Source organism: Aspergillus piperis, assembly GCF_003184755.1.
Source record: "Aspergillus piperis CBS 112811 unplaced genomic scaffold BO85scaffold_25, whole genome shotgun sequence".
In the NCBI taxonomy this organism is placed as follows: domain Eukaryota; kingdom Fungi; phylum Ascomycota; class Eurotiomycetes; order Eurotiales; family Aspergillaceae; genus Aspergillus; species Aspergillus piperis.
In genome coordinates this window covers 370,935-384,148 of record NW_020291615.1, presented here as the reverse complement: position 1 = coordinate 384,148, position 13,214 = coordinate 370,935, and the positions used below count along the sequence as shown (strand labels likewise).

Genomic DNA, 13,214 nt, shown 5'->3' with positions numbered 1-13,214 from the left:
ATTTATCGATCAATCAGCCCTGCAGCACCACGTCATACAACCTGAGGAATTCTGCCCTGGAATATTTCCTTTCCGGCCTGACGTTATTCAGGAACGCATTATTCAGACTTGACGTCTCGCAGACATCCACTCGGTTCGATAAGTTTGCGGTCAAATACACACTACACAACTCCCCGACCACCGCAGTTCGGGGGCCCTCCAACACACCCAACCTAAATCTTATCGCCTATACACAATAATAAACAGTTCATGCCCCCGCGCCGCCGGGCCCCTCGAGCGGGCTCTCGAACCGACCTTCCCCCGCTGAAGATTGTCCGGAAGATCCTCCTCCTTCAAGTCGCCTACTATGTCACCGCCACGGCTCTCATCCTCTTTACGACGGTCGTCTACGGTACTCCCTTCTCCCTCGACCTTGTCTTTAGCTGGAATGCCCTCCGCGGTGATACTACGATTGGATGGATGCTTGGCTTGGTCTGGTTGTTGACGAGTGGGATTGGGTGAGTTCTCTAGCTTGTCTTTCCACGGTACAAGGCACACATTCTAATAAGAAATGCACAACTAGGGCAATATTCCTCCTTCTCCTCGTCGCTCGGTCCAAGCTTATCCCTGACTTCGCTCTTACCCTACACTTCCTCCACCTTATCGCTACAACCTTGTACACGCATTCCGTGCCCGCGAATTGGCTCTGGTGGGGCCTGCAAGGCGCGAGTGCCGCGTTCATGACGTTCTTGGGCATCTGGGCCTGTCGTTGGCGGGAACTGCAGCCCATCAGTTTTGGTGGCATTGGTGGGGGTAGTAGCAATGGCGGTACGTCTGCTGGGGCCTCAGGTGGTGGTGAGGCACAAAGTGGTGCTGGCGAAGAGGAGTCATTCTCACTGTCGAGGGGTAGAGGAAGGGGACGAGGCTTGCGCGATAGTAGCAGTGCCGGGGATGAGTACGAGATGGTGGAAATGAAGGGTGACGCGGCGGTATAGATTCCTCTCTTCTTCTCTGGGTTCTCTTTTCTTTTCCTTGTCATGACCTTATCACCCTTCTTATTATTTCTCATTGACCTTGGAGTGCGTGAGACTCCCACGGGATGTGGTTATGGTCTATCTTTACGTTTGCTCCTGTTCTTTTCTCATGTATACCCTAGCTGGCTGGTACCTGCATTGGTGGCGTTGTTGGATTGATGCCAATTACTTTTATGTCTCATTTTCTTCGACGTGTTGTTTTAACTTATATTGTGTGAGATATATATTGAACTTGCTGCGGCGAGAGTAGGCATAGATATGGAAGACATTGATTTTGCACTCCCTACGATCTCGGATATATATCCGGCAACGTATTACTTTAGCACCTGATCGGCCCATGACATTTTCGCAAGGACAATAGTATAAAGACGGTCAAAACAAAAAGCTTCCACAGAACTTAATCCCCTACAGTCCCTTACAGATACTAACGGCTATTAATATAAATGGCAGACCATTCCACAACAGGGTTGATTGCAGGTAACGTATTACAAGACCCCCAGAAATATATCTGCATATGATTGAAAGATATAGATCCCTCAAAGAAGTGGAAAGTATGAATTGCCAATCGTGAAAGTAAGCCAGTAGCAGATCCTGCTGTTGATACACCTAATCGGAGATAGTATCCAGTTCGTTGAAGGGTCAGCAGACTGTACCACTTCCATTATAGTGTTGCTGGTCTATTCATGCATTGGCTGCATTATCACAATTGGTATTTTGTTAAACCATAGTCACCTCCACTGATCTAGCAACATACAGTGCAGTGGTTGAATAGCTCATTCTCTTGCAACGGCAATGGGCAATGAACCCAACAACCCCCCAAAACAAAAAACAAGTTGAACATCACAGACTTCATAGCCTCTACTAACATGAAATACTTGATTATTATACTTTACATCCTCAAGGAAAGAATTATATACATCCGGGTACTGTCATCCGGACAAGTGCACCCTATTAAGACAAGGATGGAACCATGTCCCCGGAAGGCGCACGAGCCCGGGCCGGGGCACAGCTCTTATCAAGCTATCGGAGCCCCCGTCCCTTCGGCGCAGTGCGCCTATCATTTTACTTGACATGCAATTCCGGGGCTGCGATAAGCCTAAAGGATAAAGACTGTAGATTAGTATCTAGCGTGCCCCTCATACATTTAGTATTTATACTTTGTCCCCGCCAACTCATCTTCCCCTCTTCTCCCCAGGACACCTTATTCCAGAGATAAATCACGGATCAAAGAGAAATAAGCCATACTGCTACTAATCACCATGTTCGCTACCATCACCGAAACCGCCACTAACCCCGTCCCCGTCGTCGTAGCGGCCGACAACAACAGCACCACCAGCAAAGCCCACATCGAAGATGCCGCCAACGACAGGGAGTTCCAATCTGTTGCACGGGGAAACCGTGCCGGAACGCTCAAGCTACGGGGTATTCCGACCTTTAGTGATCCTGTGGCTAAGCGGCAGTGGATGAAGGAGCATATGGCTGCTGCGTTTCGGTTCTTTGGCAAGAAAGGGTACGGGGAGGGTGTGTCGGGGCATATTTCTATGAGAGGTGAGTGATCATTTCTAGTATCACAATGCAATTGCAGAAGTTCAGCTCGACAAGACAAGTATTAATGGGATGTGCTACAGACCCTATCCTAAAGGACCACTTCTGGATGAACCCCTTCGCCAAGCACTTCTCCACCATCAAAGCATCGGATCTTGTCCTCGTTGACGCAGAGGGTTATGTCACTGAGGGTGGTGCTCAGCTGCCCATCAATGAGGCCGGATTCATGATCCACTCTGAAATTCACAAGGCCCGGCCTGATGTTATTGCTGCAGCGCATACTCATTCAATTCATGGGAAGACGTGGAGTGCGTTTGGAAAGCCGATTGAGATGCTTACCCAGGGTTAGTAGATTTATTCTGACACTAGCTGCTTGAGAGGGATTGTCTGATTTGGAATCTATAGATGCATGCAACCTCTACGGAAAGGTCAGTGTTTACGAAGACCACGGCGGTATTGCCCTTGCGCAGGAGGAGGGTGAGCAAATTGCTCGTGCCCTAGGAAAGGACAACATCGCTTGCATCTTGCAGAACCATGGGTGAGTCGGATACATATCATGACACTTGACACACCATGTACTCACGAAGGAAAACAGTCTTCTCACTGTGGGCCGAACTGTCGACGAGGCGGCTTTTCTCTACTTTAGCTTAGACAATGCCTGCCACACGCAGTTGCTGGCTGAAGCAGCGGCCGCAAACGGTGTTCCGAAGAGAATCATCTCGAATGAGGTGGCGAAGTATACTGCTGATGTTGCGCAGAACCATGTGAGTTACTCTTTCGTAGAATCTGGAGTGGATGGATGGATGGCTGACAATATACAGCACAACTTCTACACCGAGTTCCAGCCCGAGTACGAGCTGATCGTTGAAGAGACTAACGGAAGGGTTCTGCAATAAGGGATTGGTGTCTGCTAGCAAAAGTGTCCATATCATGCATTTTACGATTAATTGCTATGTCTGCAGCCTTGAATATAAAACGACCCTATTGCAGAAGGTCTAACATAGAGCCTTCTAAAGCAGCACATGTTTCATCGTGCCACTTTAACCTAATAGACGTGATCGAGATAGGCAAGGCACATAACAAAAAAAAGAGAGAAAACGAACCTCTCTGCTTGAGAAGTGTGGAAAAGCAAAAACATATGACAAGAGTGGGATTCGAACCCACGCCATCTTACGATGATCAGGAAGCTGTGAAGCTGGGTATTAAGGTGGACCTTAACCTGACGCCTTGGACCAACTCGGCCATCTTGCCTTGATTGATGAACGGAGCTGCTGTTTATTGCTATATGTTCCAGAATAACCAAAACAGCAATAGCGAGGTTGTCATATGGCCATAAATGTGCCTGAAATATTGTCTACGTGCAGTGATTGACTCGTTTGTTATAGGTGGGTCTGTTAGGGAGCTAACGAGAAAATACAACTAAGATTGATAAAAGTTTATCGACTACTTTTGAGACACAAACCTTACCAAGTATATGTTGGCAGAACGCGAATCAGTAGATGTAGATATGGAATGTGATAGGAGAACACTATTCAAGAGACGATGATACTGCCATCGTCGGACATATAAGCGACCAATGTGAATGCAGTGTGTTGTAAACATGTCAGATATAGACTGAACTGGCAGGATATGCTTGGGAAATATCCACCGTCTTATGCCAGCTGACTAATGCACTCGGCGACACATGGCATCCCGAACAACAACTGCTGCTGCTTGTCTTCACGAGCATTTGAGCTGAACGATGGCTAGCTGGATCAGCATCCCCCATTCTATCCTCTCTATCACATGGGAGTCTCTGCCACATTAAGCTTTGATTTTCCTGCGGTCAAGCGGCCACCTGGGGTAAACAACACGGCTGGCCTGTAATCCATCTGCTTTGTTCGATACGGTGATACCCAAGCCTCCTTTATTTTGAGTTTCAGTTCCATATTCTCCAATTTCGCTGCTTCTTTCTTTCTTCCCAATCTTTCTTACCTGTCTGCTTCCCTGATTGCCTCCCACTCAGACGCCACAAGCCATGGCGGACGGTGAACCCTCATACATAGACTACGAGGCCTTCCTAGACCCGGAATTCTCACCCGCCTCGTTTGCCAATTCCTTGGTTGTAGCCACCAACAATGCAACAGACACACCGCTGGATCTTTCAACCCCGCTTTCACGGGTGTTATTCGATCTTCAGGAGATCGACACCCACATCCATGCGCTGACCACTAAGTCTGCCCTCCCCCTACTGACGCACACGCGCGACCAGACCGCCGCAGCGGGCCGTATTCTCAAAGAAGCCGAAGAGCAGATCGCTTCGGTAACGCAGGGATATGAGCGGCTGGAAAGGGAAGTTCTCCGCAAATGGGAAGCTGCCGATGAGGCCAGGGTGGCTGCAGAGAAGTCGTTGGCTACTGTACGACTCGCACGAGCGGTTGCACGCTGTCTTTCTCTAGGCCGACAGCTGGATAGCCAGCTCGCAGAGATCGGAGGCCTTGATGCTACAGCCCCTGCAAAGGATGACTACCGGACCCTGGAACGGGCCGCCTCCACGATTGTGAGTCTACGTCGAATGTTCTCTGAGACGGCAGTAGGCGAGGAAGGCCATGGACTAGACCGCGTCAAGGTCATCCGAACGCTGCGCAGTGAGCTTGTCATTCCCGCCGAGAACATGGTCAAGACGAGAGCCCAGCAAGCCATCGGCCGGTTTACCATGTCGACCATTGCAAGCGCGGGCTCTGGCTCCCAGTCTCAAATGAGCTACAAACAGGCGCGCGATGCCAGAGCACGCCTCGTCTCTGCCGTCAACATCTTATATCTCTTATCGCCGGTCCCCAAAAATGTCACCTCCGCAGCAAGTTTCCAGCCAGACTTGCTCCTCTCAACCCTGCAAGGATACATGCAAACGGCCATTTCCTCGTCCCTGAGTAACCTCACTCGGGCGCTCACCATGTTGCCCACTCTCGAGCGCACTCTCTCCGACCTGTCTGCACGCTGCCAGGATGTCTTTGCCCTGGAAGCTATTCTCAACAACCTACGTCCACCCTCGCATCCACTCTTCCCCCCAGCAGCACCTGCTGCAGCTGCAGCTGCTGGCACCCGCAACGGGGAACAGCAGGAACCACAGGTCCAAGCCAGTGGCAAGAATAATTTGCTGCAACCATTGCTGAATGCTCTTGACACGTCTTCCCTCCCATCCTACTTTTGGCGATCACTCGCATCGTACCTCGCGGCTCGTGTGCAGGAAATCATCAACCGCGGCGGCGTGTCCGCCCGGACATTGCGCTCCAACCGGGACCGTATCAAGAAGGAAGTCAAGGACTGCGTTCTGCGGGGCTCGCAGCTCCCCACATCAATCCTCGGCACTGAGAAGCGACTGGGGGTTGACTCGGGATTGGAGAGGAGCTGGGAACGGGAAGCAGCTGTTATGGTCAGTTCTATTGCCAGTGTACTAGATAGACAGGCATGATGGGAGCGCATTTGAGGCGGTGCAGTATGTATTATAATGATAAATAGCTACAACTAAACACAATAACGCCATAATCCCCCCCCCCTACCACATTCGCAGTGAGTAAGTTAGTTTCCTCAGGCACACAGCCAAAGCAAGCAGGCAAGAGTAAGTAAGTAGTACAACAGACACATTTCCCATGTGAAATGTAAAATGTAAAATAGACACAGTACATGCCTATCAGGTACACACTGACCACATACATATACACATACACATACATACATGCATACATGCATCATCATCATCATCATCATCAGCTGACACCAACCCACCTGCCCCATCCCCCCTGGCTTGCCTTATCCTTCCAGCTCGGCCCCCAATTTCTTCCATCTCCAAGAAAAATAAATAGTAAGCGTGAAGTGATGGTGGTAGTATTACTTAACTGTGCAACCATACATCTCTGGACCAATCATGGGGGTTTGACTTCGCCTCACTTTTTCCTTTCCCTCCTTTTTTTTTTCTCTCTGTTCTTTTATTGAACAGCCTACTTACTACTACTAAGCAAGCATACGTATACTTCGGATTGATCTGGCTCTTTGATATTTGATGTTTGTGTAGGATACTAGTAATTTATCGGAGGATATCTTCTTGTCCATATTTAGGGTTTATTCTTACTACTACTATAGTATAGTATAGTATAGTTTCAGATTGAATTTGCTTTTTTTTTATTTTTGCTTTTTTGCCACACGTAAGCGTGTAATGTATGTTGTGTCTGTGCCTAGATACGATACGCACTGCACTTAACTTTGGAGTGGATTGTCGATAGAGGTAAGTAATGCGTAAGTAGTATACAGGCTGTGTACTGTAGGTGGTAGGAGGATTCAGTTGGTTCGTGGTTGGTTGGCTGGGTTGATGTATGATGATGTGAGTCATACATGTTACTTAGCAACTTACTTAGTAGTTCTACAGGTAAGTTAACTAAGTAAGTATTAGGTTAGGTTTGGGGTTTGGGTTTCGATTTAGTTTCTTAATCCGTTACTTACTGATTCGGTGCTACCAAGTAGTAGTGTGTGTATATATATACCTCAGTTTGGGTGTGTTTTGGGGGAAAGGGTACATTCTTCGGCGAAAAGGGATTGATTAAGGACGGATGGAAGGAAAGTACTGTTTTAGTAGATACTTACTTGCGCTATGATAAATGTATTCTAGTAGTGTGCTGCAGTGTGTGTAGAGAGGAAGTGTTTTGCCGCCGGAGAAAGAGAGAGAGAGAATCACATAATGTAAGACGTCAGCATCCTGGATCCAGGACCCGCTGTGATCTGATGGTCTTATACGTAAGCGTTTAGGTGGATAAGTTGTTGGTGATGAGACTTCTAATCTTTTTATTGTCTTTTATTCTTACTTGTTTTGTTGTGTATATTTATCAAGTGGTTTGGGTGTTGATTACACCTACTATGGAGTATAACGTTATGTTAATCTGGGGAGAGTAGAACAATAAAGTAGGTAGTAGTAGATACCTCAACAATACCTTACCAGGTACACCCCTCTCTTGCAACGCAGGTACCTGCTTTGTACTCCATCTCTCAGCGGGTAGCACAAGCAGACTAAAGAAAAAACGAAACCACTACTAGTTTAGTCCTGTCAGCCAGTCAGCTAGGCCAGATAGCACACACACGTACATCCGTGCACGCGCCCTTTCCTTTTCCCTTTCTCTATTCTCCCCTCTTCTCGTTAGCTCCGGGGACATCCCACTTGGACTACTCAGTTACTGTACTTATCATAACCCCGCTTTCCCATTGATAAGAACCCGACGGCAAGGAGGGGAAGGGAAAAAGGGAAAGGAGATAATAATAGATAGATTAGAGGCGAGGGATGCAACTGGCAGTTCCCGTCATCACCGATATCGATGTTTCAGATACAGCAGGGATGGGACAGACCCGTGTCACCTGTCATCAATCATCATCATCATCATCATTGATTGAACCTGTCTTACGGGATCCCCTCACACCCGATTTAGCCCTCTTCAGCATTTACTACAACCATCTTCTCCTCTTGTCTCCCTCCCGCTCCCCCTTGATGGACATCGTAGTAGTCACTAAAGATGATCTTGGCACAAAAGGGGGAAACTAAACCTGATTGACTCTCTTTTTTGCCCCTCAGTGGCGCGCGCGTGTGCCGGTGGGCTTATCAGGTTTTGGAAATGAGGGGCAAGCAACCAGAGCAAATGGAGGAGAAAGATGGTGGTGGTGCAATGATGAATGGGCCTGCTGGTCGGGGAGGCGTGGTACCTTTACCTGTGCGTTCGCCCGTGCTCCTGTGCCTTACCTGCTTTTGGTCCTGTTCATTGGTGGATTACTAGACTGGCAGTGCCACGTCGATCACCCAGACCGGATCTCTGCAGTGCTAGAGGGGGGAACTAACTTACCCGCCCTTTTTTACGAGACGAGCGTTTCCACCCCCTCTTCCCGTTCGACCCTGGGAATGATGGCGAGATCGGACTTGGTTTGAGGTGCTAGTTTTTACGATCCTCTGGGGGACCAGACTGATTCTTCTAGAGCTTGGTGCCGCTACCTTCCGAGTGGAAGTTAGGTTAATCCAGGATCGGGCAACTGACGGGTTGCTTCATACTGACATATGACATATGTCGTTGTATAGCACGGCTTAGGTTGAATAGCCTGTTCAGCGTGTGGGTTTCCAAAATAGCTGGATATTGGCTGCCAATCTGGGCTGGAGAGAAGGGTAAACAGTACTGTAAAACCCCCACGATCCCATCAATAAGGCCAATGCGGGACACTAATGCATTGTTCACATCTTTACTCACCACAGTAAAGTAACTTTTGCGAGGCTCGCAGGCCTATACTCCGACGTCCTATAAGCACGTTGCTCCGCCTACTTGGGTTATCTCTTCCATGCTCAGGCTAAGTAGCCCCGCGCATGGGAATTCCAGGGAAAGCTGCTGTCAATCGGCGCGCTTTTGACTCCAATCTCCATACCGGGGAGCACATCATCACTCTAACATGTGGCGTTAGCTGTCCGCGTGCACCCCCAGATGGACTCCTCTTTGTCCCGCATCGACCAGAGGTCATAGACGCGATGAAGAAGCTTCCATCGACTCCCGTGCCGTTTGCAGGTACTAGAGAGGCTGGCGAGGAGATGCGTGCAGACACCTGAGTGCCCTACTTTGACTTTGCTCCAGGTTTTCCCCAGAGTCTAAATGAATTGAATTACTATTGTCCACCGGGGTCTTGAGTTCAAGAAGGAACCTTATCAATGTCCTGAACGCGGCCATGATGGAGCCTGCTGGGGAGTTAATGCTGCGCTCTTCGTTAATCAGGAACAAGCTTTCAGCCAGTTAGTTCAGGCCTGACGTATATCACTGCTATTAACATCGACATTGTCATGACGATACTGCTAATCTTCCTTGGTGGGGATTATGAAACGGAGGGAGCGTCTCAAATAGAGTGTGCCGTTGAATGTGAGATGACACTGAGATGTCGAGCCATCTACTCAGTAGTATACCGGCGAGGACACGAATTTGTGACGAGGCCGATGTAAGGTACTGCAGCGTTCGGCCCGGAGAATTCCACCTCAAACTGCAGGTGTGGAAGCCCCGGAACCCATTGTGCGACATTCCGTTCGTATTCCATGCTGAATCCTGCTGTCCTGGGCCGTTTGATAATCCAGTCAGGCGTTGGCCGGCTTACGCAGTCGTCGCACCCTGTGCCTCCCCTCTCCTGCAGCATTGCAGCCTAGATCTCACAATATACCGTCCACACTGAAAGACAGGTGGACCTTCATGTACCTTTAATCCGTTTAGTCTATACGGAGTCTAGTCTGGCAGGCAGGCAGTCAGTCAGTCAGTCACAATGTGTGTATCTAGGCGATTAGTCCACTTTTCCCCATTTCACTATTCTTTCCCTCATCTCCCCCTCTCGAACCCCCGGATTGCCCGGTAACGCCGCTCTGTGCCACGCCACGAGACATGGCACACACTCTGCACCGCAACATTTGGCTCGGGCCCTTATCCTTTTCCCCTCCAAACTCACGAACGGGATGTCTGGGTGGTGGACAGACCAAAGGCGAAGAAGAGAATGAGCAGATCTGGGCTGGGGGTTTTGTCACCGGTCAAACTTACCAGACAAAGGGGCGAGGGAGCATTGAGTGGTTAACGTCACCGAGAGTCGCCGCCCGTGGGCCATCCGCGGAGGATTTCTGGTCAGCACCTGGACTCAGCCGGGCAAGAACGATTCATGAATCATCAAACAGTAATCCGTCCAGTTGACGGGCAGCCCTGGCACCGGGAAAAAGTAGCCGATCGGTGTCCCCCTCTGCGGTGCCCCACTGGCTGCAGTGCCTGGTGCCTCACCACTCACCACTCTTTTCTTGGACGGGCCTCCTCCGGTATATGAACTGTCCAAGAAGGACCCTTGATCCAGACTGACCATGGCACCGCTCCAGACAGACCTGGGCCGAGAACTTCTTTTGGGGCCAATTTAGCCAGCCTTACCGAGAAACAACCTCGAAGAAGCCCATTCATCCGAATTAGTTCTGGGTTCTCGAGGGAAGGTGTTCAAACCCTTGGGAAGGGTCTTCGCAAGCCAGCCCATCTTGTTGCCCGCTTCCTTCTCTGGCGATTGCTAAGCGCTGGGTTCCTGATACGGGGTTCATACCGGCGCGTACGAGCGGTATTGATTCGGTGTGCCCATCCTCTCTCATGTTTCTGTCTTCCTTGGGATATTAGATACCTCCAATCTCGCCATATCGGTGTATCAGGTACTTTGCCTCGTAGATGTTATCGTATCTCTCGTTTCTTTTCTCTTTTCCCTGCTATGTGTCTGGAAGGGATAAACCCGGGATTGCCGACCGATGACCACTCGATGAAACAGAATCCTACAGTCCAACTTTCCCATCGTTCAGGCAAATCCAAGGCTCCAACCGTCGGCGAGACTGGCTCATGAATTCATCCAACTGGAGTATCTCCACCGGTCTTGCGATCGATGATTCGTGTCCATCGGTCCGGACCAAGTCGTCAGTACCTGGGGCTAAAAGAGTTTACCTATCAACCTTCACTCTCAACCCCCCGGTGAGTTCATTATTCGCCCGAACTCAATAGAGGACAAATCCGCATCGTCACCGTCATGTTGATCAAACTGTAAACTCAGGCGCTATCCGTTCCTCTCCAACGATCGTACGTAGCATTGCGGCGGTGACTGGCTAAGTCGCCGCTCTCTATCTAAGTACCCTGTACCCCCGACCGAAGGTACTCAGCCTTGTAGTCTGAATAGATGGTGGTTTTTTTTCCCTTTCTTTCTTGTAGGGTAAATTTGTCTGGTACCCAAAAGGGGGAAAAAGAGAAGAAAATATTAAGTAAAATAAGGATTCTTACTCTTTCTGGATGAGTATTCGACTTTATACTTACCACTACCACTACCGCTACCACTATCTACCACCATTACTACTTACTACTTAGTACTCTTCTTCTCTCTCCACCGGTTTTCCCCCCTCCTCTTGACGCCTGTTTCGTCTTTCTGACCTTCTCCCTCTCTCTTCATCTTTCTCCCTTCTCACCTCCTCTTTCTTCTCTTTCTACCACTATCTACTCTCTATTCACAATCACACTACTCTTCCTCTTTGTGCCCCCTCGTTTCGCCGTCCGCTGCCGAATCGACCGTTGTTTCCGATAAGCCTCCAGTTGCTTCTCCATCTACTCCTGAAGTGTTTCTGGCTGGGGTCCTGACGCCCGGCACTATCGTCGTCACCATTCACCTGTTTGGGGTGGGTGGGTTGCCGTCATCTTCACCCTGGTTACAGGCTACACACTACTAGTACTACTACTACTACTTGTATGGACTCTCACCCTTCCCTTCCCTCCAATCTAAAGTTTGGGATCCATCAGCCTCCTCTTCCTCTCTTGTTGTTCTTTTTCTTCGCCTACTTACTTGACTTTCCCGTCTCACCCTCTGACCGTCCATCCTTCTTCCCTTTCCATTCTTTCCCATCCTTCCTTTCCCTTCCTGTCCAACAAATCCCCCTCCCCCTCCCCTCATCCTTCCTTCCCATCCATCACCGCCCCTCGTGGCCCTGGTGCCTGTACATCATCGCTTACTAGTGCCCAGCCTAGCTTGGACGTGGTTGGTTTCGTCCCTATACTATTTATATGATTTATACAATCTTTGGTTTTTTTGTGGCAATCCATATCACATTTTAGTTTCTGATTTCGGTTGTTGTTGTTTTTCTTTCTTTTTTTCATCCTGTTCTATTTTCATTTGACTTCTCCGTTTATTGTTTCCGTTGCGCATGCCTGGTTTCTCCCCGGACGATCCGTAAACCAGGGGCCCGATCGGTTCGCGATACACCTATTTTTATTGCCATTAGTTCAGGTCTTGGCTGGGTCGGTGTCCTGACTGTCATACCCACAACCAGGACTCGACGTCGGCGGGAAACTCGATCGAGTCCGCCAAATCTCCCCAAACAACAACCACCGCTGACCACCTCCAACTACCACGTCCTCATCCTCCATCGCCGCCGCCGCCTCTTTTCCTATTAGTGATCACCGATACACCTGCCTTAAACCTCACCTCCCTCCCTTCTCCGTCATCGTATCCTTCTGCCCGTTCAGTCCACCAGTCTTATCTGTCGGTCGATCAACCAGCTGTCCCTACCTCCTCTCGGCCAGGTCGATCTGTGAGCGATGCGTCCTCACACCTAATGGTCGTGCCCTTCCATCTATCGTGTACAACCTGGCTACCCTTGCTTCGCCATCTTCGTCGGGCATTCGGCTAAACAGGTCATCGCCATTTGTCTCCAACATTCCTCACTTTTCAACCCCTCGCTCGGATTTCAAAACACCTTGAGTTACCTCCCCTCCTTCGTAAGTTTCCCAAAATTCTTTTTTTTTTCTCCCCCTCCTCGTTCGCCCGATACCAGAAACCACAAAGATCCCCCTCACTACTCCCTTGCTGGTAATGTTTACGCCTTCTTTGAGGTGGTAAAATTTATTCACAACGGAAATTATGTTCAAACACGATGGTTCATTTGCTTACATTGCTGCGCACATTTATCCAGTAGTCAGCATCGTGCGATCGACACCGCGTTTTTGACATCTTGAAACCTCCATCTTTCACCCTTGAAACGGCTCTAGCTCGCATTCCGTCGATCGCTCGCCTGCCTGGTTTTCGGAACAGTACATAGACTACTCGGTGGAGTCGAGGGTTGCCCTCGCT

At 49.4% G+C, this 13,214-nt stretch overlaps 3 protein-coding genes and 1 non-coding gene across 4 annotated transcripts; 3 read left to right on the top strand and 1 right to left on the bottom strand.

The window, feature by feature from the left end:
* Nucleotides 1–4: 4 nt before the first annotated feature.
* Nucleotides 5–1,291, top strand: BO85DRAFT_406426 (protein SYS1). The gene is made up of 2 exons (XM_025657333.1): nucleotides 5–497; nucleotides 563–1,291. Exons 1-2 carry the CDS (start codon nucleotides 250–252, stop codon nucleotides 972–974), a joined length of 660 nt encoding a protein of 219 aa, XP_025511199.1. The 5' UTR covers nucleotides 5–249; the 3' UTR covers nucleotides 975–1,291.
* Nucleotides 1,292–2,117: 826 nt separating this feature from the next.
* Nucleotides 2,118–3,581, top strand: BO85DRAFT_453373 (class II aldolase/adducin domain protein). The gene is made up of 5 exons (XM_025661038.1): nucleotides 2,118–2,561; nucleotides 2,642–2,902; nucleotides 2,964–3,096; nucleotides 3,154–3,322; nucleotides 3,380–3,581. The coding sequence occupies exons 1-5, from the start codon at nucleotides 2,273–2,275 to the stop codon at nucleotides 3,452–3,454; spliced, it is 927 nt and encodes a 308-aa protein (XP_025511198.1). The 5' UTR covers nucleotides 2,118–2,272; the 3' UTR covers nucleotides 3,455–3,581.
* Nucleotides 3,582–3,697: 116 nt separating this feature from the next.
* On the bottom strand, nucleotides 3,698–3,809 carry BO85DRAFT_t262. The gene has a single exon. It is a non-coding gene; the product is annotated as a tRNA-Leu (tRNA).
* Nucleotides 3,810–4,294: 485 nt separating this feature from the next.
* BO85DRAFT_453372 (Golgi transport complex subunit COG5) lies at nucleotides 4,295–6,085 on the top strand. The gene has a single exon (XM_025661037.1). The coding sequence runs from the start codon at nucleotides 4,576–4,578 to the stop codon at nucleotides 6,007–6,009; it is 1,434 nt and encodes a 477-aa protein (XP_025511197.1). The 5' UTR covers nucleotides 4,295–4,575; the 3' UTR covers nucleotides 6,010–6,085.
* The last annotated feature ends 7,129 nt before the right edge of the window (nucleotides 6,086–13,214 follow it).